Source organism: Xiphophorus maculatus, chromosome 7 (assembly GCF_002775205.1).
Source record: "Xiphophorus maculatus strain JP 163 A chromosome 7, X_maculatus-5.0-male, whole genome shotgun sequence".
Lineage (NCBI taxonomy): Eukaryota > Metazoa > Chordata > Actinopteri > Cyprinodontiformes > Poeciliidae > Xiphophorus > Xiphophorus maculatus.
The window spans coordinates 7058461-7082948 of NC_036449.1; the positions used below are offsets into that span (position 1 = coordinate 7058461).

Sequence of the window (24488 nt, forward strand, 5' to 3'; positions counted from 1 at the left end):
TTAGAAGATTGTCTAAAAGTTTTATTTGAATACTTGAGTTAGAAAAAGTAAACTCATTTATATATTTGATTTATGTAATACGTTATTTTTATTATCTTGACAAAATGTTGAAGGGTTCGCCACAAAGCTCTATATGCAAGCGTGTTAATGGAAAGTTGAGTGGAAGAAAGAAAGTGTGGTAGGACAATGTGCACAACTGTCTAGGACAATTTTGTCAGGATTGTGAAACGAAGCCCAGTAAAGAATTTGGGAGAGATTCAGAAGGTGTAGACAACCACTGGAGTCTCAAGAGACATACAAAGTTAAATTCAATTTGAATTCAAGAATACATTATTGATCCTAAAATTAAGTAAAATATGGTTAAATATCATGTTATTCAAGGTTCTTCAAATGGTTGTTAGGAAGGATCTCTTGTAGCAGTCTGCATTACAGCAAACTTGATGAAGCCTCTGACTGAAGACTCTTAGTCGTAAAGTAATCTGACAACATCATGAGCGTCATACTTGGGATATAAAGTTGCCCAGTTGCCTTTATAGATGAAAATACATTTTGACTTTAATTTGGGAATTAAGGTCCCAGAACCTAAAGGAAAAGTGTGGAGGCACAGAATCGACCGTGCTTGAAGTCCAGTGGGATGTTTATTCCACAGTCAGAGAGGATTTGGACAGCAACGCCATCTGCTGTTCATGTCCACTTTGTTTTTATCAAATATAAAGTCAGCAAAGCCATCTACCAGGGAATTTACTGCACTGGTGTCAGCTTAGTCCGCTTTTTAATTCAACCCGGTCAAATTCATCCAAACCAGTTTTTGTCTGGTTTGGTCTAAATTCAGTTTAAATCAATTCAATTCATTTGAACAAAAAATACTTAGATTAAGATCCAGTCACAATTTTAGTTCATCACTGTTACAAACTGATTACTGGATATAATTTAAGCCCATCTGATTGTTGATTTACCAACAATTTCTACATCTAAAGCACGGGGCGACTGTGGTGGAGAACAACTCCCTTTCAACAGGAAGGAACAGCAGTATGAGCGTTGTGACTGTACTGTGATCGGCTGAGGGTTGAGAGGACAGAGCAGACAGAAGCACAGGTCCAGGATTACAGTCAGAGCCGTAGGCGTAGGAACCGGGGAGAACTGGAGGGACATTATAGTACCCTAGACCGTTACTTGGTCTCTGACACTAACGACAATAAACGCAGGTAATATACTTGAAAACAAGGTAAAAACATTGTCCGTTAGAATGGATGAAAAATGTTTAGATACTTAAATAGCACATTTTTACAAGACAAATGTCTAGCATAAGCTAAAGCTAATGTTAGCCACAAAGTTTAAAGAAAGTAAAACTCACCTTCGTATCTGTGTATAACGAGGCGAACATGTTGAAACCTTTCTCCAGCTTATTGTCGGGGCTTCGGATCGATGTTCATCATTAATTGTTACCTTGGACAAGCCCAGCAGACGCCCAGTGTAAAGAGCCTTTTTCAATGGATCGGAAACGATTGAGCCGCTTTTCCCTGAACGCAGAAGCTGAGGTGCAAAGAGCCCAACAGTTCAGAGTTTCTCATAAATCCTTTATTGTCACTATTTAAATATCATATTCATTGTTCCAGGTAGGGGAAGCCATGCTTTGCTGCATTTTACAATGAACTTAAGTTTTATATCCAGACTATCAAAGACAGAAAATAGCTATTAAAACAATTGAACTCTGTACTGCTTTGAATGAACAGTTGGGAACCGAAGCCCCGTAGCTTTTTCTTCATCTTGAATATATTTATCTGTATTTGGTTTTTTTTCTGGAGGCAGAACAAATGTTTCACTCTGTCGTTGTACCGTGTGTCTGTGAATAAAGTTTTTAAAAAAAACATCCCCCTCCCCCACACCCAACAGACTTCTTGTGGCTTTGATGTCATAGTGATGTCACTCATCCTGTCTATGACATCACTGGCGGCTGCCTTTGTATTGCCAGATTCCACAGAGAAATTCATTTGCAGTTTCAACCAGAGAGCAAAGATGGAAGAAGAACATTTTTTGTTGGCGAAAATTAACAATTTACAGAAGAACCGCAGCAAGCTGCAGGAGGAGAACCAAGAGCTTCAGAAAACCGTAGAAAGTCTGAAGATCAAACTAGAGAGACTAAACAGAACGGACAAGACAATCAACTGGCATGAGGAAAATTGCTTACTTCTAAAATCAAATGCATTTTACAAAAAACAAATCAGAAAAATTAATCTGGACCTGGAGGAAGAAAATACAACTATAAACCAACTAAGATGTGATAATGAAGCCAAATTAAGAATTAAACATAAACTGGAAGAGGACCGGAAAAAACAGAGAAACATTGCAGCGGACAAATTAAGAGCAAAAACAGAAAAACTCGAGTGGCTAGAGAGAGAAAATGAAGAGTTAAATAAACAGATTGTATCTCTGAAGATTAAAAATGACAGAATCGAATCCAGGCTGGCGGAAAAAAGCAAAGATGTCCAGCAAAGGGAAGAACCAGTCAGGGTAAATATCCAGGAAGAGGAACTATCAGTATGTCAGAAAGTAGGGAGAATTTTTATGCATATGTACGATTCAACGGTGGCGTATTGGGTGCCGCCCTGGGCTTTTTTTTAACAGAAAAGGATATTTTGGGTTGCTGGAAACAGGATGTTTGTGGGATAGTGATGCGTTTAAATTAATTACAAATATAAATACTCTTGTTTGCTTTTGGAATTTGTGCCTAGTGAGAGATGCTTGCAGGAAGACATCTAAACGGGTCAAACTGGAAGCTGACACCAGATGGTCTGCAGCAAGAGTGATGACTGACGGATGATTAAGGGTCGAAGTTTATGAACCAGAAACAGAGGAACTGTACATGAGACACGGATGCACAAGACACCTCCTTGTTCTGTGGGTTCATCAGTTCCTGCATCGTTTCTACAGAAGGAAATAAACAAGAACTCTGAATTTTGCATTCTACATTACAGCAGCTTGCAGGTGCAACACACCTGTGACTCAAGAGAACAGAAGAAGCAGCTGCTATGTGATTAACTGAAGATAACCAAATCCAGGGGTCTCAAACTCCAGTCCTCGAGGGCCGCAGTCCTGCAGTTTTTAGATGTGCCACAGGTACAAAACACTGGATTGAAATGACTTGATGACCTCCTCCTTGTGTAGATCAGTTTTCCAGAGCCTTAATGACCTAATTATTCTGTTCAGGTGTGGTGCAGCAGAGGCACATCTAAAAGTTGCAGGACTGCGGCCCTCGAGGACTGGAGTTTGAGACCCCTGAATAGGCTCTGTAACTAGGACCGCCCTAAGGAAATAAAAAGAAAGTCTCTGGGAGGAGCTGTTTTAGAGCGGGTAGATTGTAACTAAAGCACGCTGCTGTCCGTTCTCCTTGCTAGTAAATCTAAAACTCACTTGTCTCTCTCTTCTTTTTCAGTTTGAGAATGCTTAGGTAGATGAACCTGACATTAATTTGGTCCTTCCAAGCCGGATCCCAAGATCCTGAAGGATTCCAGCGGGTGAGACCGAATCCAGAAGGACCGTGCGCACGGCTAAACTCTTCAGAATGAGTTTAGATCCTTTTCCGGGACTGGTATTTGGTTTACCAGCTGGAATCTGACGCTTGACGGGACTCCGTTTACTGAGAGTAAATTCTCTTTTAAAAGAAAAGCGTGAATGAGTTGATGGCGTTCGCGTTAAAAGAAATCCTGTGTAAGAAACGCTGTGAATCCTGGGCTCTGAAACTAAACGGCTTTAACTTTATGCTGTTGTGGTGATAATTGAATGGCGGAGTCCAGCGAGTAGCCGCTTAAATCCGTCTTAAAAGTTTCATTCCGTAAAAAAAAAGGGCGGCGGAGTCCTGCGTGAAGACGCTTCAGCTCCGGAACTGAAGTGTGATTGGAGGTATAAACACCTTTAGGTATTTTATCTCATTTAAAGTAGCGGGTTTGGAAGGAGCAAACCAATTGTGGATGCAGAGGCAAGAATCCTCCACTCGTAAGAGTCCAACAAAGGATTACCACAATTGGTATTTTTAATTGTTACCCACTATAAAAAAGAAACCAGTTTTTAGAACAGCCTAGGTGTTGACAAACTGGTCCAAATTGTTTAAAATGGGTAAAAATAGCAGGAAGTGGAGAGAAGTGTTTCAATATGTGTTCGTTTAATTTCTTTTATAAATGAATTCATTTAAATTGTCCGGAATGGTAGCAAAATAACTGCAGTACTGGAGAATACACAGCAGATGGCGGCATAGCAACCTCGCCATTAACAACCATTGAACGAATTACTGCTTTATATTTCAACAGTAAATGTAAATCAAAAGATTAACAGCAGTGAAAATATTGGGAGTGTGTTGAAGGGCAGGTCCCTGATAAAACAGAAAATATGAATTATGAGATTCAAAGTCATAATTTCGACTTTTAAAGTCATAATTATGAGATTCAAAGTCATAATTTCGACTTTCAAAGTCATAATTTCGACTTTCAAAGTCATAATTATGAGATTCAAAGTCATAATTTCGACTTTCAAAGTCATAATTATGAGATTTAAAGTCATAATTTCGACTTTCAAAGTCATAATTTCGACTTTCAAAGTCATAATTATGAGATTTAAAGTCATAATTTCGACTTTCAAAGTCATAATTATGAGATTCAAAGTCATAATTTCGACTTTCAAAGTCATAATTATGAGATTTAAAGTCATAATTTCGACTTTCAAAGTCATAATTTCGACTTTCAAAGTCATAATTATGAGATTCAAAGTCTTTTGCTGATGTTTTTTTTGCTGTGCATTCATGACTACAGGGTATACAATTGAATTTATAACCTTTCTTAATGTTGGCTGGAGATTTTCATATGCAGCTGTAATACTTTCCATCTCAGACCTCAGCGGGGAAAGGACAGTGCTCCACTGCTCAATAACAAAGGCAGGTTCCTGAATGAGCTTTTGGTGGGCAAGCTCCTCAAGTAGTAGCTCTATGTTATCAGCTGTTGGTACTCTTCGACAGTTATGGATATCCATGATTTCCAGAAGCTCTTCTTTGTCAACACTCTGAAAATCTGAAAGGCAAGATTCAAACACCATCCGATCGTACTCTGTAACATACCTTAAGAAGCTATCAACAAGAGGACTCTTTATAGAACCAAGAACTGCTTGTTCCAGTATTACTGGAGCAAGTTTTATAGGCACGTACTTCTGTTTTTGCCAGCCAAAGGCAATAATTCGGCCAATGCTTTCCCATTGTTGCTGTCCAAAATCATGACGCAAGTAGGGCACCTTAAAGTTATTGCCCATTGTACACTGTTCATAAAAGTCCTGCCAAAATTCTGAGAGGACATCCCTCAAAACTCCTCCATCATCAACAGCCTTTTCTCGCCTTCCATCAGGGAGCACCACTTGAATACATATGTCCTCCTGAGTGACACCTGGATCACAAAAATGTGAAATTAGTTCTTTCAGGATCTGGCCACGGTGAAGAACAAGGATTTTCTTAATCCCTTATCTCTGAACAATTGGCTCGTTCAAAGAATCAAATTGTGAAGAAGAAAGCACTGGACTAGATGGCTGTGGAGACAGAGGAAGGGTGTCATCAAGACTGACATTATCTGTGTCAGAAATGTGTCCTGTGAAAAAGGTAACAGTGCCACTGTCTTCTAAAATGTCCCCATTGATTCCTGCATCTAGCTCTTGGACATTGGACAAATCACCCATGTCATCACTAAAGTAAACTAGGTGAACATTTTTACTGCTGCTGTTTGTCAGGACACTGCTGGTTCCAACATATGTGGCATCAATGCTGTCTGGTGCTGTGGATTGAGTCAGTGGTGTGCAAACTTGAGAGTGAGTAGAAAACCTTAAAGTGTCTTGGTCATTTCCACTGGGGTTGTCTGGTTCTGAGTCGCTGCCAGTGTCCTTCTTTTTGGTTGTTAGGTAAAAACGCAAAACAGGTAGTTTTGTCTGCTCATAAAGTTCTCCAACTGTAATATGTTCATCAAGTGAATGTTCCTGGAAATCTGTCATGTCAACCTCAAAATCTGTAATTCTTCCATGTGAATTTCTTTGAGACGGAAAAAACAAACCCACTGCCTTTTCAATTAAGTCATTTTTTCTACAGTCCTTTGACACATCAATTTTTCTTGTTCCACCACCTTTCTTTGTCCGAACTTGTAAAAGCTCCCCATCTCGAGAATTCATCCATCCTATCTCAACTTGTCGAACAGTTTTTTGAGCATTTCTGATGTTAACATTTTCTGAGATCTGCTTTTGATCGTTGCCTTTGTTCCTTGAAATCTTGGCTCTCAATCGGTCAAAAAGTTTTGATTTCCGGCCAGCAGGATCATTTTCCCTTCGTCTGCAATATCCGAGAAGTGCCAGTCGGTCACCATAAGATGGGAGATACTCCTTAAGCTACTCATCTGTCATGAGCAGAAGGACACTGGAGTCAATCTAGAAAACAAAAGTTAAAACAGTTATTTAACCTATAAAAATGGGGGGGGGGAAACCCAGTAAAAACAGCCACATGATAAAACTGATCTGTCTTCACCATGTCTCTATAATAGTGTTGTATGATAACTTCCAAATGTACTGATTTCCTTAGCAATCTAGCTACCTTATCCTTTTGCAGTCGTTGTATGACTTCCTCTGAAACATCCCGTGATTTTAAGAAGTCATATATCTCATCCATCCTGTGACAATTACACACAATAACTAATGAATAATGTCTAATAAAACATAACATTCCAAAAAAATTATTATGAACATGAGAATAGGGTTGAATGATATTACTGAAAAACATTTCACGATACAAGCATTTTTTATTATTTTATATCAATTATTTTTTTTATATCTGAAATACTGCCAAACTGGTGATGTGACCTTTCCCATTTTATCCACAGCTTTCACACCATAATGTTTTTTAAAAACATTTATGAGGCACGGTGGTGAAACATTAAACTGCTGCTCCGCAAGTTACTCAACAGCTTGTTGCTAGTTCACCAGTGAGTTAAATGAAGCCATCAACCTAGATGAGCTAGCCTTGAGAGGTTGAGAAGCCTTGACTGTGCCCACAACCTCCAGAATGGTATGTGGTTCTGGATCAGAGTTCAGAGAATATTCTATTGAATATTCTGTCAGACTTACTATCTATTGATATTGATCACGTGTGTATCGTGATACATATAACTGATTTATTGTCCAACCCTACAAGACAGACAGAAACTGTATTTCAGACTCAAGCTCCTGCTAAAATAAAGGCAATAGACAACAAAACACCTGTACAGATCTGCAAAAATAAACCAATACACAAAGAAACTACATAAAAGTAATAAAGAAAAATCTACCAGTGTCTCCACAACTAAATGGTAAAGTGTAGAGCTTAGGTCTGAAAGTTCTGTTTACATTTTTCCCCTAAAATATTTCAATGGTTGAACAATTCTCAAAATGAAATTCCCATCTTTATAAAAGAGTCAAGTGCATGGACATCATCAGAATGATTTTAGTTTTGATCTTAATTACTTTCATTTAAACAGATAATATGATAAATTGGATTTTCACAAGTGTTGCAACTTACCTCTGTTTAGGTTCAGGTCAAAGGAACCTCCTCTGTCTCTTTTGTAGGTATCCTGAAAGTTGAGTAAAGTTGAGGAGTTAAAATTTTCAACAGGGCCTGCCTGTTTTGGGGATTTTTTAAGTTCCTTGTTTTTCAATTTTTCTTATTTTGAATTGCTTTTGTAAATATTGTCAATGTAAAGCTGTAGATCTCCAGCATTAGCATAAGTGTACATGAAACTGCTAAGAAAACAGTTTGAAAACTGATGCATATTGTACTTCCATATTTTACTCTTGTCTATGTATCGACAAAAACAATTTAACGGGAAAGATAGTGAATCACATTATGCATAACAAAACGTGCATACAACAAGCTGTGGAGCTTGTTTTAACCTACTAGCTATTGCTTGTATTAATGCCACAAAATAATTATACATATTAACTTATTGAATTTTTGGAGTATAAACTTCTTATCGCACTCTGAAATAAAAACAATCTAATTAACCGACTACTTAAAAAAAACCCGGTTAAATATGCTATAACAAGGTTAGCACGCTTTGACGGTTAACCTGCAGCTAGCTCATGTTGCTAATACAACGAACGATGTACATAACACCACACGATCAAAAAGCATTCAAAACGAAAGAATCTAAACAAAATCAAAAATCAAAAAAGGCGAACCTACCTTTTACTGACTCTTAACGCAGTAGCAAAGGTTGGACCTTGGATTTAGGATCATATTTAACTGGGAGCTGGAGCGGAGCTGTTATTCTAAGGAGGCTTGTCTCCAACTGCTCCGGTATCTCATAATTATGACTTTGAAAGTCGAAATTATGACTTTGAAAGTCGAAATTATGACTTTAAATCTCATAATTATGACTTTGAAAGTCGAAATTATGACTTTAAATCTCATAATTATGACTTTGAAAGTCGAAATTATGACTTCCTGTTGGTCTTTTTTTTTTCATGGCGGAAATGGGCTTCCATATAAATCGCCCTTTAGTGAAGTTTCACAAATCAAATAAAGGTTTTCCTCTTCTGGTCAGCAGGTGGCAGCAACATAAAGGAAATCTGAAAACCACAGAACAGGAAGTGGTTGTCCTGTGAATTTTAAAAGTATGTTTTAAAGTGTGTTTTTCATTCATTCTGACTTTATGGTGCTCATTGAAGCGTTCAAATTAAAGGTTTCACATATTTTCAATCCATAGGAACTTTGATGAGTTGTTTATGCTTTGGAGAAGAGTTAAAAATAAATAATCTGTTAGCTGAGCTAGCACACGAGCATAGCTCTTTAGCTATGCTCGTCCGCTATTGCATTGTGGGTAATCAAACGGTATTTTAATAATTAGATCTCATCATTTTCCTGGTTTGCGTTCTGTTTATTAAATAGTTGCTTGTAATAGGCGGGTGTCTATTTGATTCATGATCTCCTGTTTGGTTACTGGGGGTTCACTAGAAGTTAAATACTGTAAAAATGTGTCAGTTGTTTGCTAGCGTTAGCTAGGCTAACACAACATTGCATTGTGGGTAATCAAATGTTATTTTAAACATTAAATTTAACGTTTTTCCTGGTTTATTTAACCAAGTTATCCGGGTATGTTTTAGCTCGTCTAATGCTGGTCTCCTGGCTCTGTTTTGTTTCTTTTTAACCAAACAACGTGTTGGCACCGTGAGTCATGAGGGTATGTCTGCGAAAGACATCCCGGCGTGAGAGCATAACAACTCATACTTACCTGGCAGGGGAGATACCATGATCATGAAGGTGGTTCACCCAGGGTGAGGCTCAGCCATTGCACTCCGGTTGTGCTGACCCCTGCGAATTCCCCAAATGTGGGAATCTCGACTGCATAATTTCTGGTAGTGGGGGACTGCGTTCGCGCTCTCCCCTGATACACTGTTAATGAGAAATGACTTTGTATGGTACCACACATTTGAACTTATGCGCAATATATTATGTGCTTACAGTTGTACAGACCACGCTCATAAACATTAATGTGTACAAAAGAAAGTTCACATATTCTAATAATTCAGATGTTCTCCAATGTCAAGCAGAAATAATATCCACATATCTCGATGCCCCACAGAATAATGATGTTTGGCTTCCTGTGGGGAAGCCGGCAAGACAGACTGAAGGAGAAATCATGTATAGACAATTAGAAAATGGGGGAGAGAGGTAGCAGATATAGGAACAAAATTTAGAGCTTTGTTCATCGCTCCAATCTTGAGCGTGTGCCTGAATTTATCTCCAGAACCGTCATGGGCTCCTCTGGTTGGGGAGGAAAGTTTTGAAAAATTGGAACAAAAGAGTAACGTTGCATAATCCCTTCGCAGATAGATATCCTGCCATGTTTCAGACGGTAATACAAGCGCTGAGATGTAAAAGATTTCTTTTAAGCCACATTAGCGGTAGAGATAGAGAACAAATTGGCGTTTTACAATAAATTTACAACAATATCAACCCTGAACAAGGAGGAAAAACATGGAAAAACGTTAATAATAAAAACTTATCAAATACCCATGAAGACTTAGGTAATTAGTGCTATTGGCTAATAGCACTAATAGCTAATAGCTAATTAGCACTATTAGCTAGTGCTAATAGCTAATATTAGCTAATAGTTAATAGCTATTAGCTGAGGCGCTATTATTAGCTATTAGCCTCTGCTAGTCCGCTAACTAATGGAGCTATAAAGCGCTAATAGAGCTAATAGCTATTAGTTATAGCTATTAGCTGAGGCGCTACTAGCTATAGCTATTATCGGCGGTGCTATTAGCACTAATAGGTAACCTCCGCTATTAGCGGCATGTTAGCATGCTAACTAGCCGTTGTCGGTATTAGCTATTAGCTATAGCTATTAGTGGAGGTGCTATTAGCGCTATTAGATCTAATAGCTAGTCTCCTCTAGTTAGAGGAGCTAAGGCTAGTTAGCATGCCGTCGTCTGTGCCCATGCTAACTAGCCTTAGCATTTACGACAGGCTCTATTATCATAAAGAAGAAGCCACAGCTCAGCGGAAAACAATGAGGGCAAGAGAAAGATATTGAGCTGTTAGCTTGAGGCCACATTATCTACCAAGCCAAGTGAGTTTCAAGTGTTATCGTGATAACTGTCCCGGTCACTGTTACTGACAGTAATGACCAGGAGAGCGCCACTGTAAATATTTATGCACATTGAGGCTAAAAATAACACCAGACCATTCAGGTAGGAGTCATTTAATTCATTGGGTTGTTTTGTATGTAAGATACAACAGCAGGAGTATTACATTCAATAACAATAAAACAACACGTTAAAAGTTGCATTATTTCTGTCCTTAAAATGTTTATGACGTAAACAAAAATAATCAAAAGACTATACGTTTTCTTTAATATTCAATTTCTCCCTGAGAACATTTGCAGCATTTTGGAAATAACATACTGATATATCCATTATACTCAAAGCATACTGCAGCAAAAGAGCAGAAAAAAATACATATGTGTAACATCTGGTAACTGAGGTAGTCACTTCATTTTACTTAGCAAAAGAACAAAAAAAAAGTGAATTAAACTGATGGAGGTTTATATAAAAGGGAGTAGTACCGGTTTAAATCACAGAAGTGCAAAACCACAGCAAACAATCTTGTCATTAAATCAATTACTGGTGCTGATGCAACGTTTATCACCGTAACATCTTCCTTCTTCCTGTCCAGTGGCTGATACATTCATGAATAAAAAGACTTGGTGTGAGTGCCACTTGAACTCCAAGTACAACGTGATGGAAGTCACATTTCTACATAGTTCACCCAAATATTGTTTAGAGGAGCGTTTTTGTTTTGACGGAGGGAGCGCGTGAAACAAAAGCTAAACTGAAAAGGTGCTGCTCTGGCGAGCGAGAATGTAATCCATTTTCTTCTTAGTCTCTGGCTTGAAGAGGACGTAAAGGAAGACGCAGACCACCGTGAGGAAGCAGGCCGCTGTCACCACGCCTACCACCAGCCATGTGAAGGTAGTATCTAGAAAAAAAAATGGCAGGACATTAAGATTTTTATTATGACGTGACAATGTCTGATGTTTCCAGTGTGTTTTTCTACGGTGCCCCAGACAGGCCACAACGCAACAACAAAAAGCCACGACGCTATGAAAATCAGAAGTTGTGAAAAACTTCCGTTTTAGCACAACTTCTGTTGTGGATTTTGTTGTTGCGTTGTGCGTTTTTGCATTTTGTTAACGATTGTGGGACACTGTCAGATTTAGCTAACTGCTTACATTTTTCCGACAGAGGGGAAATATTACTTCAGCTCCAAATTACGCCACGGACAACAGTTTGGAGAGTTCACGAGGCCACTCACCTTCCAGACGAAGCATTGTGACAACTTCCTGTTTCCCGCCTGTGTTCTGAGTGACGCACTTCATCTCCGTCTTCTCATCTTCTTCAGTTATAGTCGAGATAACGAACCTCACTTCAATCTGACACCTTTCAGAGACCCGGGTTACCCTAAAAACAGCAAGGCAAACACAGATTTAGTGGATATTAGATTTTATTATGTGTCACATAACTATCTGTGTCTTTTGATGGCTTTAAATAGTTGTTTATGAGAATGGTCAACACAAAGAAGAAGACAAGGGAGTGACGTTGGGTGGGCTATGAGGAGACAGGGTACAGACAAAATGCCGGGATGTATTTCTGAAGAGACGGTTGGGTTGTTGAGTAGTTGTAATTAAACTTTGGAACAAAATGTGTGACCCAGTCCAAGACAAAACGAATAGGAGCCTTCACATTCTTAACAGGCGGCCATTTTGAGCCATACTGCCACTTGATCAGAGTTCGCCAAACTTCTTCAACAGGACAAAATAAGAAACAGCAAGTTGGCAAATTACATGGTCTCATAATGTTAACGTCAAAGACCTGTTTAATGATCTTAACTACACACTAGAGAACCAGTTTTTTTTTATTCATTTAAGATAATGTTAGAGATTAGCTTGCGCAAGGTAGCGCTAGCTATGTTCACTTTCACCAAAGAACTGGTGATGAAGCATAAGGCCTTACAGGAAATTATTTCTAAGCAAAATCTCTACAAAACATTATTAGTTTGTATTTTCAGTTGTGTTTTATTTTTTATGTTGATTCTTTTTATTATTAAATATTAATATTATTTGTTTGGTGGTAATAATCCTTTTCAACCCATTCTTTATTCACTGTAAACGATTATTTAGGTTGCACACCCAGCCTAAGCAAACTCTGCTGTGTTGCATCAAGTCAGAGTTGGATTGGTCCAGAGTTGATTCAGGACTGGCTCAGCAAAAGAACCATAACTGATGTATTTTTTTTAAAATGTACTTTTTTGTGTGTTTCATTTTTAAGAAGGCACTTTTTGCAGTAATAATTCTTTTTTTCTTCTTCAAATTTTCAGATTGTCTACTGTGTTTGTGGTTAAGTATTTTGCATCTTTTCCACGACTTTTCACAACTCATTAAAAAAAAACTACTAGGTATTTCTGATATTTTCAAATTAAAATCCAGTTTTCCTTCTTCCCCCCCCCCCTAATGAAGTCTACAAAAATAGTTCCTTCTATGGACTTTCTCTACAGTAACTTTTAAGTCAGATTTTGTTTTTTGTTTTTTCACACTTTGGTTTACGCATAGTGTTACCTTCTTTCTCCCTGCAGAGCCCGCCTGTCGAGGTACGATGACTCCACTGATTGGTCGTTTACCAGCCATGTGACCACAGTGGAGTCTGCCAGTTGGCATTCAGTGACCACCTGACAGAACAGCTCCAGTCCTGAACCTGGTTGGTAAAAATAGAAGAACATAGGTATTGTTGTATTTGGTTAAACATACTTCAACGTGAGCAAACAGCAGGAGACACGAAGTAACATTACCACGTACCGTGAGAGCTTTCAAAGACGGTTCCATTGATTGGTGAGGCAATCACTGGCGGTTTCACGACTGCCGGATATGAAATGCAGACATTCATCAGTTAAATCTAGTTTATTCTTTTCCCAGAGGACGCTGGGTCAGTCAAGGATCACAGAAACCAAACAAAACTCACGGCTGACGGTACTGAGGGTGCTGCTGCTGGGCTGACCCGGACCTGACGGCGTGGTGACGACAGGCATGGAGGTAGTGACTGCAGGGTCCGAACCTGGCAGACAACGCATCCAGAATGAGAAACTCACATGACAGGCGTTCCCCTGCCTGGCAAAACCTTTTAACCCGGTAATGTTCCCTTTTATATAACAGCTGTTTTTGTTTGTTTTTAGCAAGACAAATTACTCATTGTCCAGGGACAACGGAAATAAAATAGCCTTTTGGCTCATTTTGGCGCATTTACAGAAACATTAATTCATGTGCAGTGTCCATGCTGAATAAATTAATAAATTTAAAACGTTTATGCCGAGTTTAAATACACACTGTTGGACTCGGTTTACTAAATAAGTGAGTTTTGGGAGGTAATTGGTTGCACTACATAAAAAAAACCCCAAAAAACAAAGTAAATGTATTTTATTTTGGATTTACCTATTACGATTTGTATTATTACTGCTAATTTTTATGCTTTGTCAGGACTTCTTTGAAAGTGAGACGATACATCTCAAGAGGTTATCCCCGAAACAAGTAAGAAACAAGTAAACAAGTAAAGTAATTAATAAATAAATAGATTAAAAAAACATTCCTGAAACGTTGGAGTCATTGTAATGCGTCTGTTTAGTCAGCAGAGGGCAGTGCACACTTATTCTTTAATTATAGATCAACAGCGTTCCTTTAATAGCTGAATATGAATGGTTGAGAGTGAGGTTCTTTTAAAACCCTCATATTTACTGTTATGTAAGTGAGGTACATTTGTCATATGGATGAATTCATTTACTCTTATCACGCTCATTCAGGGAACGTCTCACTTCCCAGGAGAAGGTTCATAAACAAAATCTGACGGCACCAACCTTCGACGTGGAGCAGGTAGGCTCTGCTGACTTTGTACTGCAGGTTGTTGATGAGCACCGTCAGCCGGCAGGTGTAGACTCCAGCGTGGGAGCGTTTTACAGCAGGGATCGTCAGGCTAGCTCTGCCCGGCTGAAGGGGAGCGGAGTTAAAGTCCTGTCAGAAAAAAAAAACAAAAAAATAATAAGATGCTGTTACTTTTAATTCAGGCTCTAATCTAAAAAGACATAATCCCAGCTGCAGGGTTCATTCCCTCACCCTGTGCCACTCTATTGGTCTGCCTGTCTTGTTGAAGCGGTCCAGAGCCGGACAGTAAAATTCCACTTTCTCACCGACCGTGGCCGACCACCCGTAGGAGAGAGTCTTTATGTCGGCAGAATAGGACTCGTACACGTGCAGCGTGATGCTCCCCGTGACGCAGTACGTTTCATTCCTGCACAGAGACGCATGGAAAGGAGTCAGATGGAGTGAAGATGACGCTGTGGGCGATCATAGCACATTTTGGAAGTTGGAAGGTTTATGTTCCTTTAAAAAAATTTTTTAAAAATTGGCCTGAGGTAATTTGTAAGAGGTGTGTTTTCAATATGATTAAGAATAAAATCAATTCAAGACAATGCTTGAATTGTCTTGAATTGAATTTGTGCTACACGAATAAAATTTGTGTAGCACATTTCGGCACCAAGGCATTTCAAAGTGCTTTACATCATTACAAACACAGAAACACAAAGTCATGCAACATAGAATCAATAATCAAAACACAGCATTAAGTCAAGTTCCATCAATACATTTGCAATTGATTACATTTCAAATACAATTCTAACCAGGTGGGTTTTTAGTCGAGATTTAAAGGAAGTCAGTGTTTCAGCTGTTTTACGGTTTTCTGGAAGTTTGTTCCAGATTTGTGGTGCATAGAAGCTGAAAGCTGCTTCTCCATGTTTGGTTCTGGTTCTGCTCTGCATTCCCAGAAGGTTGATGCAACAACAGCAGATCTTTAATGTATTGTGGTGCTGAGCCGTTCAGTGATTTATAAACTAACAACATTTTAAAGTCTATTCTCTGAGCTACAGGGAGCCAGGATAGGGACTTTAAAACTGGTGTGATGTTCTCTAACATCCTGGTTCTAGTGAGAACGCCAGCAAAACACTGGGGTTTTTCCAACACCAATCTTCTGAGCATTACTATAATAATAATTTAAAAAAGCACTGTCAGTCTTTATAGCTACTAAATCTGATGCACAACAAAACTATGACAGAAAAATTATATATGATAGGAAATGCATATTTTTGCATCAATTAATCCGTTTAGAAACTTTGAATTTCTTAAGCCTTTTAGGTACTAATAGTCAATAAGTAAAAATAAAAATAAAATAAATCAAGGCTAGAAGCCCACCTGTTCAGTTACTTTCAAACCACATAAATGAAACACTGACCTACTCTTCCGATGTGTATCCACGGTTTTGATTATTTCATTGGTCAAAATGTAACGCTTGTTCCTGTTTTCTCAATTGTTGTCCTTTGTGAATTTGTATGTTTGTGTTTTTATGACGTGAAGCACTTTGAATTGCCTCGTTGCTGAAACGTGCTGTGCAAATAAACTCGACCGATTGATTGGAAACTTCTTTTCCTTTAAAAGAGCAAAGAGTACCTGTAAGTGCAAGTGTATTCCCCAGAATCCGAAGGCCGAGCCGGGAGGAGCCACAGCTCTCCGCCGTGCTGCTGGACCCGGCCCTCGTCCTCGTACGCCGTTTGCTCCGTTCCGTCGGTCCTGCTGATGACGTATTGGGCAGGTGGCGGGGCGATGTCACGGAGTTTGAGGGACCGCACGAAGATCGGGAAGTAGAGGATCACGGCCTCGCCCTCCACTCGGAAAACCTCCACCTCTGGAGACACCCGGTAACAGCCGTCTGCGTGGGAAACAGGAGCACAAAAACTGAAACTAAGCGCAAATCCTTTTTCATGGGACTAATTTAGTCATTCGTAGGCCTGTAACAATTTACAATAAATCAATTAATTGCATGATAAATGAAAACAAGCACAATCATTTCCATTTGCGTGATTTATCATTTTTCTCTCGTCTCTCTCTTTCCACCAGTCTGGTGCTTTGGTCTCAACCAGCCCTTTTCACGAAGGACAATTTGTTTTAAAAAGACTTCATTATTCACTTGCCATTACCGTTATATTATTCGAAAATGCCCTCAAAGCAACAATATCATTGGTTATAGCAATAACTGCTGGGGCAATTTATCATCCGGGAAGATTTGTTATCGTGTCAGGCCTAGTTATTCAAGGTTTTAGTGGATCTGTTTTTTTAATTTCCAATTTTCATGCAGGACAGGTCAGCACATCTAATGGGACCGTAACCCTAACCCTAACCCTAAATCACATTGAATATTTACAACAGGGTAGTTTTTATTGCACAGTAAAGCAAAAAAAAAACTCACTTTCCACTGGCAGAGATGGCAGCCAACGTTTCCCATGAACACCTGCGGCAATGATCATCATGGCACACGTCAGCACAAAGTAGTCCATGGTGGCAGTCTGCAGGAAAAGCAAAGATCTGAACTGAGAGATCCACAAGGCGAGGCGAGCTCCTGTTTGGGTCCAAGGATTCGGTCAAATGCTCTAGTCCGTAACATAAAGCTAAAGCACGTTTAAGAGCTTCGGATGCTGGACCATTACCCCGTGTTCTCCCCTCGGGACGCCTAGGATTTCTGACAGATGGATTTATTTCAGCTCTTTTTATGAGCCGCAAACTGTGACGTCACAGGACTATTACCATTATATTATTGGCCCTCCCACACTTGTATTTAACCACAGGACTTTACCAATACCACCACACATGATTAGTCATGTCAATGACAGAGTGACTGTATCAAAGGTTGCCCAAATTTAGCAGAAATGACAGATAAAAAAAAAAAAAAACACATTTATTGAGAAAAACAAGTTTGTCTTTGCTTAAATAACTTTATTTCAAACTTGATCTAGATAATTTAGCCCATTTTTTTTTTTTTTTTTTTTTTTGTAATCTAAAGATTTTGATCTTGACGGAAGTCCATATGTTTACATTCATAAATATACGCCCACTTTTGTTTTAATTTAATTCAATTTTTTTATTTTAATTTGTTTTAAAAATAATTTCAATTTGTTTAGACAGGTGGAGGATTTAGATGGACTTTTTAAAATATCAGAAGCTAAAGAATCACATGAAAAAAAAATAATGAAATATGTGCTCATACATACAGGGAGAGTTTTAGACATAAGAGAAATATGTATAAATATGGACCACACTGCCTCATATATTTCTATTTTAATGTGATTGTAAATATTGATTGCAAAATCCACAGATTAGAATCAAGTGAAATTGCCTGTGATTTTTGTCAGTCACACCCCCAGTGAGCCATGCGGCCAGTCTTTGAAGGTCGCTGCTTATTTTCATGTACACCAGCTTTCAAATAATTTTTTTTTTCATCCGAAATGTCTTTACAGAGACGCTCATAATGAAAGGCAAGCTCAGAGGACTGCGCAGAAAGCAGCTGAAACACTAGTCCTTAAAATTGTCAACATTGAAAGCTGAGCACTAAGATTATGAAACAGGAAAACAGTGATAAAAACATCAGACAGCAACTCAGAATATACTTATCATATGACGTTGATGTATCACTGAAGACACGGTAAAGCGGGGTGTGTGTGTGTGCGTGTGTGTGTGTGTGTTTTTGTTTCTAATACCTTGTGGGGACCATTTTCCTGACACATACTACGTTTTGGGGACACGCTGCTCCTTGTGGGGACCGAAGTTTGGTCCCCACAAGGGGAAATGCTGTTTTTGGGGTCAGGGGTCAGATTTAGGACTAAGGTGTGAATTGAGTTTTGGATAGGGTCAGGTACGTAATGGTTAGGGTTAGGATAAGGGGTCAGATTTAGGACTAAGGTGTGAATTGAGTTTTGGATAGGGTCAGGTACGTAATGGTTAGGGTTAGGATAAGAATAAGATTTAGGCTGTAGAAATGAATGGAAGTCAATGAAAAGTCCCCACAAAGATAGCCGCGCAAACGTGTGTGTGCACACACACACACACACACAGGCGTGTGTGTGTGTTTCAGGTGAATACCGCTTTCCAAATCTAGCTAACTGCAGTACATCCAGGCTGACCTGCAGGCAATCGTCACAGAGCATCGTTTTCATGGAAACCTGCCCATTTTCACTTCTGTTTTCCCACCGGGGGGATTACAGCGAGCGGCCGAGAGCGGTCATCACTTTCTCACTAAAGTCCCACATGTCACGCTGAGGGAAATGATGCGCTTTTTCCTCAATGAACTCCTGGTTTGGCCGTGTCGTCACAGCGCCGTCCATTCATTGAACGCTGCGGGAGTGTCGTCACCGTGTCGACCCATTCACAACGGCTGCAGGAGTTTTGATGTTGTAATTGAATTTACACATGACTCATGTGACATTAAATGGAAACTTTGCTGACTGATAGTATCGCTATAAGATAGTGGGTCTGACACTGAGACTGCATGTGATGAGAACCCGTTTTAAATTTCATTTAATTTCTTTGTTTTCTACCCGGAATATCTTTTAGGTGACGAGTATCAGTTCAAGAATAAAGCAAATTATTTATTATTATTATTATTATTATTGGACATTTTCAGATGTTTTAGAATGCAAATAAAATTTTAGATTTAAATACATTATTCAGCAAATACGTTCATAAATCACTGAAGCATGTGTGCGAATGTATAGACCTGGTTACTGCGAATATTGGTTTAAGGTTCGAGGATAAATAATTGAAGTATGTAAATGCTTTACATATATTGTTAGGCATTAACAGTGTTATTTAAGATATTTGACATTTTGTTCTGGATAAATCAGTATTAATTTTTTGTATTTTAAGGTTATTTACTGACAAAGTAAAACACACACATTTTTTAACAAAAGAAATCTAATATTTCTGAAATAAACATTTGCAAAACAATAAAAATAAAAACACATTTGGGTATTTTGAATAATTTTTAAACTAGACCAAAATAAAAATTTTTTAAAAGTCATTATAAACACGGATTAAAAAAATAAAGAAAATACTTGAGTGTAATAATTGAACACCAGTTAATATATACATTATCTGGTTAGATACAAAATAAATTTGTGCACATTGTGTATAAAGAGAATTTCAATAAATGTTATTTTAAACCAAGAATGTCTTCCTGGAGCTGGTTCTAAGACCAAAAGTGACACCACACACACGCCCCAGCTGTGATACGATTAAGTAAAGATTAAAAGAGTACTCACAGTCTGCTGGTGGTTCTGGTTCTGACAGAGCGGTGTGCTGTCGGCTTGGACCTCAGAGTGAAGTGATCGGTGTCCTTTGGTCTCATGGGGAACCTCAGCTCTGCTTTTTAAGGTTCCCACCCCTCATGAGATGGAAATTTCTCAGGTTTCCCAATGTAACGCAGTGTACTGCACAGCTCAACACACTTGTGTGCTGAGTCCTCCACACACACACACACACACGCACACACACACACGCACACACCCACACGCCTTACAGCCAACACATTGTGTGGAAAGACCTATAGGTTTCCTTCAGGTTAGTGTATAGAAGTAAGCATGTTTGGTTCAGTCTCCAAACTGTTTACCGCCGTTGCTCCCTGGCAGGAACTTCCTCATGACGTTGGCGGCGGGCATCTTTATTTGTTTTAGCACAAAAACACACACATCCATGTACACACCTGCATGTATGAGGGGCATTCCCCCACGAGTGGAGAGGGGGAGTTACAAAAAAAACAAAAAAACCCTGTTACATCCAAGTATTTTTTTTTTTTTTTTTACCCGTTTCTTTCATGTTTACTTGTTGTGATTTTTATTACAATTTTCTTCCAAAATCAGACCAAAGGAGAAAAATGTATTTCCTGTTAAATGCTTGGCATGCATTATTAGTATTAGTAACACTGAATTTGAAAGTGCTCTAAATGGACATTTATGGCTGTTTGACTGCTCAGTCAAACCCTGTGTTCATTTTCTGAACTAAATTGATCTTTATTCTCTTCTATGTAATTCAAAACATAACAAAGCTGATTTTTAATTGTTTTTTGCAACTTGGAAAAGTAAAACAAATAATTAGATCTTTGGACTGACAGAAAAACATGGTTTCAGTACATCCTACGCTTTTCAGTAGGCTAAAAGTTGACAAACTAACAAGAAATAGACTCCCGACTGGAACGGATCAGTCAAATGCTTGGTACAAATCAATTGGAAAGTGAAAATCTTTTCTTTTTGAAGATTTTTATAGCACCAGTATAAAATCTGGTGCTATAAAATTTGTCAGCAGCTTGACCGGAACTGAGACTGGGGCGAGATGTAATTGCTCAGTGCTGGAAATCCAACTCTGAAAAGCTGTGAAACACTGTCTGCTGTCTTTCACACACAGTGTGACATCACCTCTGGTCATAATCTAAGTAATCAAGAGTCAACTGTGGAAAAACATGCCTGCATGAATTGAGCAGTTTCACATATAACAATAAATCTGTCCTTTTCCACTCAGTTATAGAGTTAGATACAGTTTGAACTCATTTTTTTAAAATGGTTCTACAGGAGAAAGAAACATAATTATGATATGCCTCACTTCTACGTTTTAGTAGTGGATGTAAAGGACAGAAGTTGTCGATTTTCAGCGATGCAGAGTGAGAGTGCTGCGACTTTGAGTGGATTTTCAGAAATAATTGATTATTTAATGTCACTTTTGGATCAATAAAGTATTTTTGAATTGTTTGTAACATAAAAACATTGTGATTAAGATCATTTGATTTTATTTATTCCACATTGCTGACATTTTTGTGTTACTTATAGATCTTAAGGAAAAATCCTAGCTGGTTTTTTAGCTAACACCAAAAAAGTTTCACAAAACTGAAAATTGGAAATTGGCCGCCACATTTCAGACTAGCGCACCTCTAACACTTACCCTCGAGCTTTTACTTTGTGAGGCCAATCATACGTCACAAAGTCTTAAAACAGCCGCGATGACTCGGCATTTTGCTTTAGTGCTCCCAGCTGAGTCATTTCAAGCAGGGATCTGAGGATTTGTTGTGGTTAAACCTGAACAATTGGCACAGCTCTCAGGCGACTCCGGCAGCCCCCGCACTATGAATCCCCAGGATTCATACTTGGTGACTAACGCACAACAAGTCAGCCAGGCCGTCATAAACTTTGACACTCCTTGCTTGTTTGTTTGTTTTCTCCCTCTGCGTGCGATGTTGCAGTGACACGAGGACAGGTATCTGTCAGCCAGTCAGTCGGAGACACTAAAAGTGTTGAAGTTTGAAGCTTTCGGACATTTTGAACCGTCTTTCATTGTGCAGTGCTCACTGGACGTAGGGAGTGTTTGTTTGTTGCTAAGCTTTCCATGCCAACACACTTTTTTTTTTATTTCATACTGGGGTGATGATAGAAAGGAAATCTAATCCCAAATAAAGCCTTGCTTGCAATTTTTGTATACAAACCGGTGTACACAAACATCCATTAAACAGCTGTGTAACAGCATGACTCACTGCTCTGTCATCTCCCTGCAGAGCAAAAATGGTTTCCACCATAATGCTCTGCGGTGTGCTCGTCTTCTGGAGTGACATAGGAAGTCCTAAGTGGACATTTTCCTGTGTGGACATTCTCATGTCTGACACTTTGGTGATGCAAGCTGTGGGGCTGCCATTATTGCTGTTTGAACAACTCTGCCACTGGCGAAGACCTACACGTAAAGCAAGTTGCGTCTGTAACTTCAATCTGATCTAATCTAATCTTAAGCCTTTCTACAGGATATCAGAAGGTGAACATCTTAACTCGAAACAGTTTTGTTTAAAAAAAAACCCCAAAAAGGTTCTGGAAAGGATCCAATAGCAACCACACAGTGATCTATACTGAGGATTTTAACTAAATCCTGCACCAACTAAAGATTTTACAGTAAGATATATTTTTTAACTATTTGTTAGATAGAACAATGATGCAATTTGGTTATTGGTCAACTGAGCCAGACTATGTGACACCAAAACCTACAGTTGTACTTATACAGGGCCTAAAGTATGATAACATCTACTTTTTACATATCTCATAAATGATAAAAACATGTATGAAATATAATATATATATATATTTGCTTTATTTGGTTAGTTAGAAAAGGACTCTGTACACAGACCTTTGGTGCTCTGCAGGAGAGCAACAAAGAGCTTTAGCAGACAGCATAAAAGCTAGCTTGCTTCGTAATATTGTTTTTGTTGTCGTCGACCATCTATCTGCCATAGAGAATAACGCTTTAGGAAATGTTGGCAGCCAGTTGGAAGACTGTACCACATAGTAAGTTTATTTACAATCTAGAAAATACACACTAATGTTACAGTTAGCCATGCTAGCTATGCTAACTGCTAAGAAAAAAACTGATTAAACCGCTTTAAGACATGACACCATCATGTGTTCTTTCACTAATTCAAATGAAACAATAGACTTACAAAGTTTTGTTGTTTGGTGGGACGTTTCTCAATCTCTCAAGGTTAATCTTTTCCTTTGAAATATTAGTAACTTACTGATAGCCTTATTAGCTCTCTGTCTCTTGTAAAGTAGTTAGCAGATCTGGTTTCTGCTTAAAAACCAGGTTTTTCTCAGCGTTTATAGGACATTAAATGTGCTGCATATTGTTGCATTCATAAGCAGCATTTATGATAATAAAAATACTGTCACTTTTATTAATTATGTTGGTACTGTTCGTGGTATACAGTTTAAAACTTCAGATGTGTAAAAAAAAATAATAATTTTGTGGTTCAGATTTTACAAATTTATAACTGAGAAGAATGTAAAGATAAACAATAATGCTGCTCATACCAACTCATGTAATTATTATTTTCTAAGTCTATGTGTAGTTTCAGACGTGTGCAACGACAGGCCAGTATCCCTCTGTCTGTATGTGCTCAGTTTAATCATAATAGGTTTTAGGACATGGCCCAAAACGACACAAAACGTTTAAATAAAACCCCTCTGGATTTTAAAAAAATGTAACCGACGGATTAAATTCAATTCAGATATTGAAATTTCATCAGAAATTCCAATACCTGACAGGTGCTGACCTTCTTTTATTTAAAAAAAAAACGTCATTTAAATAACATGTTTGTCAATATGAAAATGCCAAAACACAAGGAAAAAGTCAATGTCTCATTTTGCAGCTGTAAATAAATGTAAACAAACTTAGCAACTTCTCCCTTTCTTTTATACATTTTTTTCCTTTTCCTTTTGTGGAAACAGATTTTTTAATATTTCGTCCAAGTTAAATTGTCACCTGCAGGAGTGAAAAAAAAAACCCAAAACAATTATTGTCTTTCAAAGCTCTACAGACTGGGTCACACTACCTAAACTAGTGAAGGTTCATCTGGGAAAAAAAAACAGGCTCAAAGCAGGCCTTTCACAAGAACAAAGCGTTCTAATTTACTAATTTGTTAGCACAGAGGTTAAAAGATCAGCACAGCGCACATTGTTCTTTCGACTCACGACTGGCCGTTGAGAAATCAGAAGATGTTGCATGTTTTGGGAATTATTCCGAGGGGACAGACAACTACAGAGTTTGACAAACCGGTTTTGTTTTTCCCCCCCCCGGAAAGGAATTCATCCAAGCAGTACGAACTAGCTTTAACTTTTACAGCAAGCCTCCTTCCCTGTTCAGACAGTCATTGTGTTGAAACCTTAAAACAAACATTAATGCAATAAATAAGATGAATTTATTGAAATATTTGGTTTTGTACTTCCCTTACACCTACTCCATTTTTGTTGTTGTTTTGTTTCACCTAGAGAACCTCACATTTTAAAATTGCCCAGGCCTATTTATATACCTTTGCACAAGGATGTCTTTGAAAATTTTAATTTGAGAATACTTCTCCTTTTCAGCCGAGTCGAGACACACAGTCAACCTGAAATCAGACGTGGCAGCACCGCACTTCTCCCAGAAGTTATAATTTGCGACACGGTCGAGGCGTTTTTGTTTTTAAAGCAGCCTGGACACGAACGGCGTGCA

General features: G+C 38.5%; 1 protein-coding gene, 1 long non-coding RNA gene and 1 other non-coding gene across 5 annotated transcripts; 2 read left to right on the forward strand and 1 right to left on the reverse strand.

Annotated features, from left to right (window-relative positions):
- The first annotated feature begins 9270 nt into the window (after positions 1–9270).
- On the forward strand, positions 9271–9434 carry LOC111609390. The gene has a single exon (XR_002753102.1). It is a non-coding gene; the product is annotated as a U1 spliceosomal RNA (small nuclear RNA).
- Positions 9435–10738: 1304 nt separating this feature from the next.
- il1r2 (interleukin 1 receptor type 2) lies at positions 10739–20274 on the reverse strand. Of its 2 annotated transcripts, XM_023337109.1 has the most exons (10): positions 19736–20274; positions 16891–16987; positions 16095–16353; positions 14709–14883; positions 14453–14606; positions 13567–13659; positions 13404–13463; positions 13167–13302; positions 11867–12012; positions 11379–11530 (listed from the first exon to the last, which is right to left on the reverse strand). In XM_023337109.1, exons 2-10 carry the CDS (start codon positions 16976–16978, stop codon positions 11379–11381), a joined length of 1263 nt encoding a protein of 420 aa, XP_023192877.1. In that variant the 5' UTR covers positions 16979–16987; positions 19736–20274. The 2 variants fall into 2 exon arrangements, with proteins under 2 accessions (XP_014329400.1, XP_023192877.1); XM_014473914.2 differs by lacking the exon at positions 19736–20274 and having other exon boundaries at positions 10739–11530; positions 16891–16978.
- On the forward strand, positions 13653–16201 carry LOC111609321. Of its 2 annotated transcripts, none has more exons than XR_002753065.1 (3): positions 13653–13733; positions 14399–14468; positions 16120–16201. It is a non-coding gene; the product is annotated as an uncharacterized LOC111609321 (long non-coding RNA). The 2 variants fall into 2 exon arrangements; XR_002753064.1 differs by lacking the exon at positions 13653–13733 and adding an exon at positions 13982–14129.
- Positions 20275–24488: the final 4214 nt, after the last annotated feature.

What these genes read in the sequence shown, in the direction of transcription:
- il1r2 (XM_014473914.2), bottom strand. Translation starts at nt 16,978, where the DNA reads ATGGACTACTTTGTGCTGACGTGTGCCATGATGATCATTGCCGCAGGT. An exon ending in GACCAATAGAGTGGCACAGG is followed by an intron (nt 14,607 to 14,708) that starts GTGAGGGAATGA and finishes TTTTTCTGACAG; the next exon opens with GACTTTAACTCCGCTCCCCT. An exon ending in CACAATGCTTCGTCTGGAAG is followed by an intron (nt 11,531 to 11,866) that starts GTGAGTGGCCTC and finishes TTTTTTTTCTAG; the next exon opens with ATACTACCTTCACATGGCTG.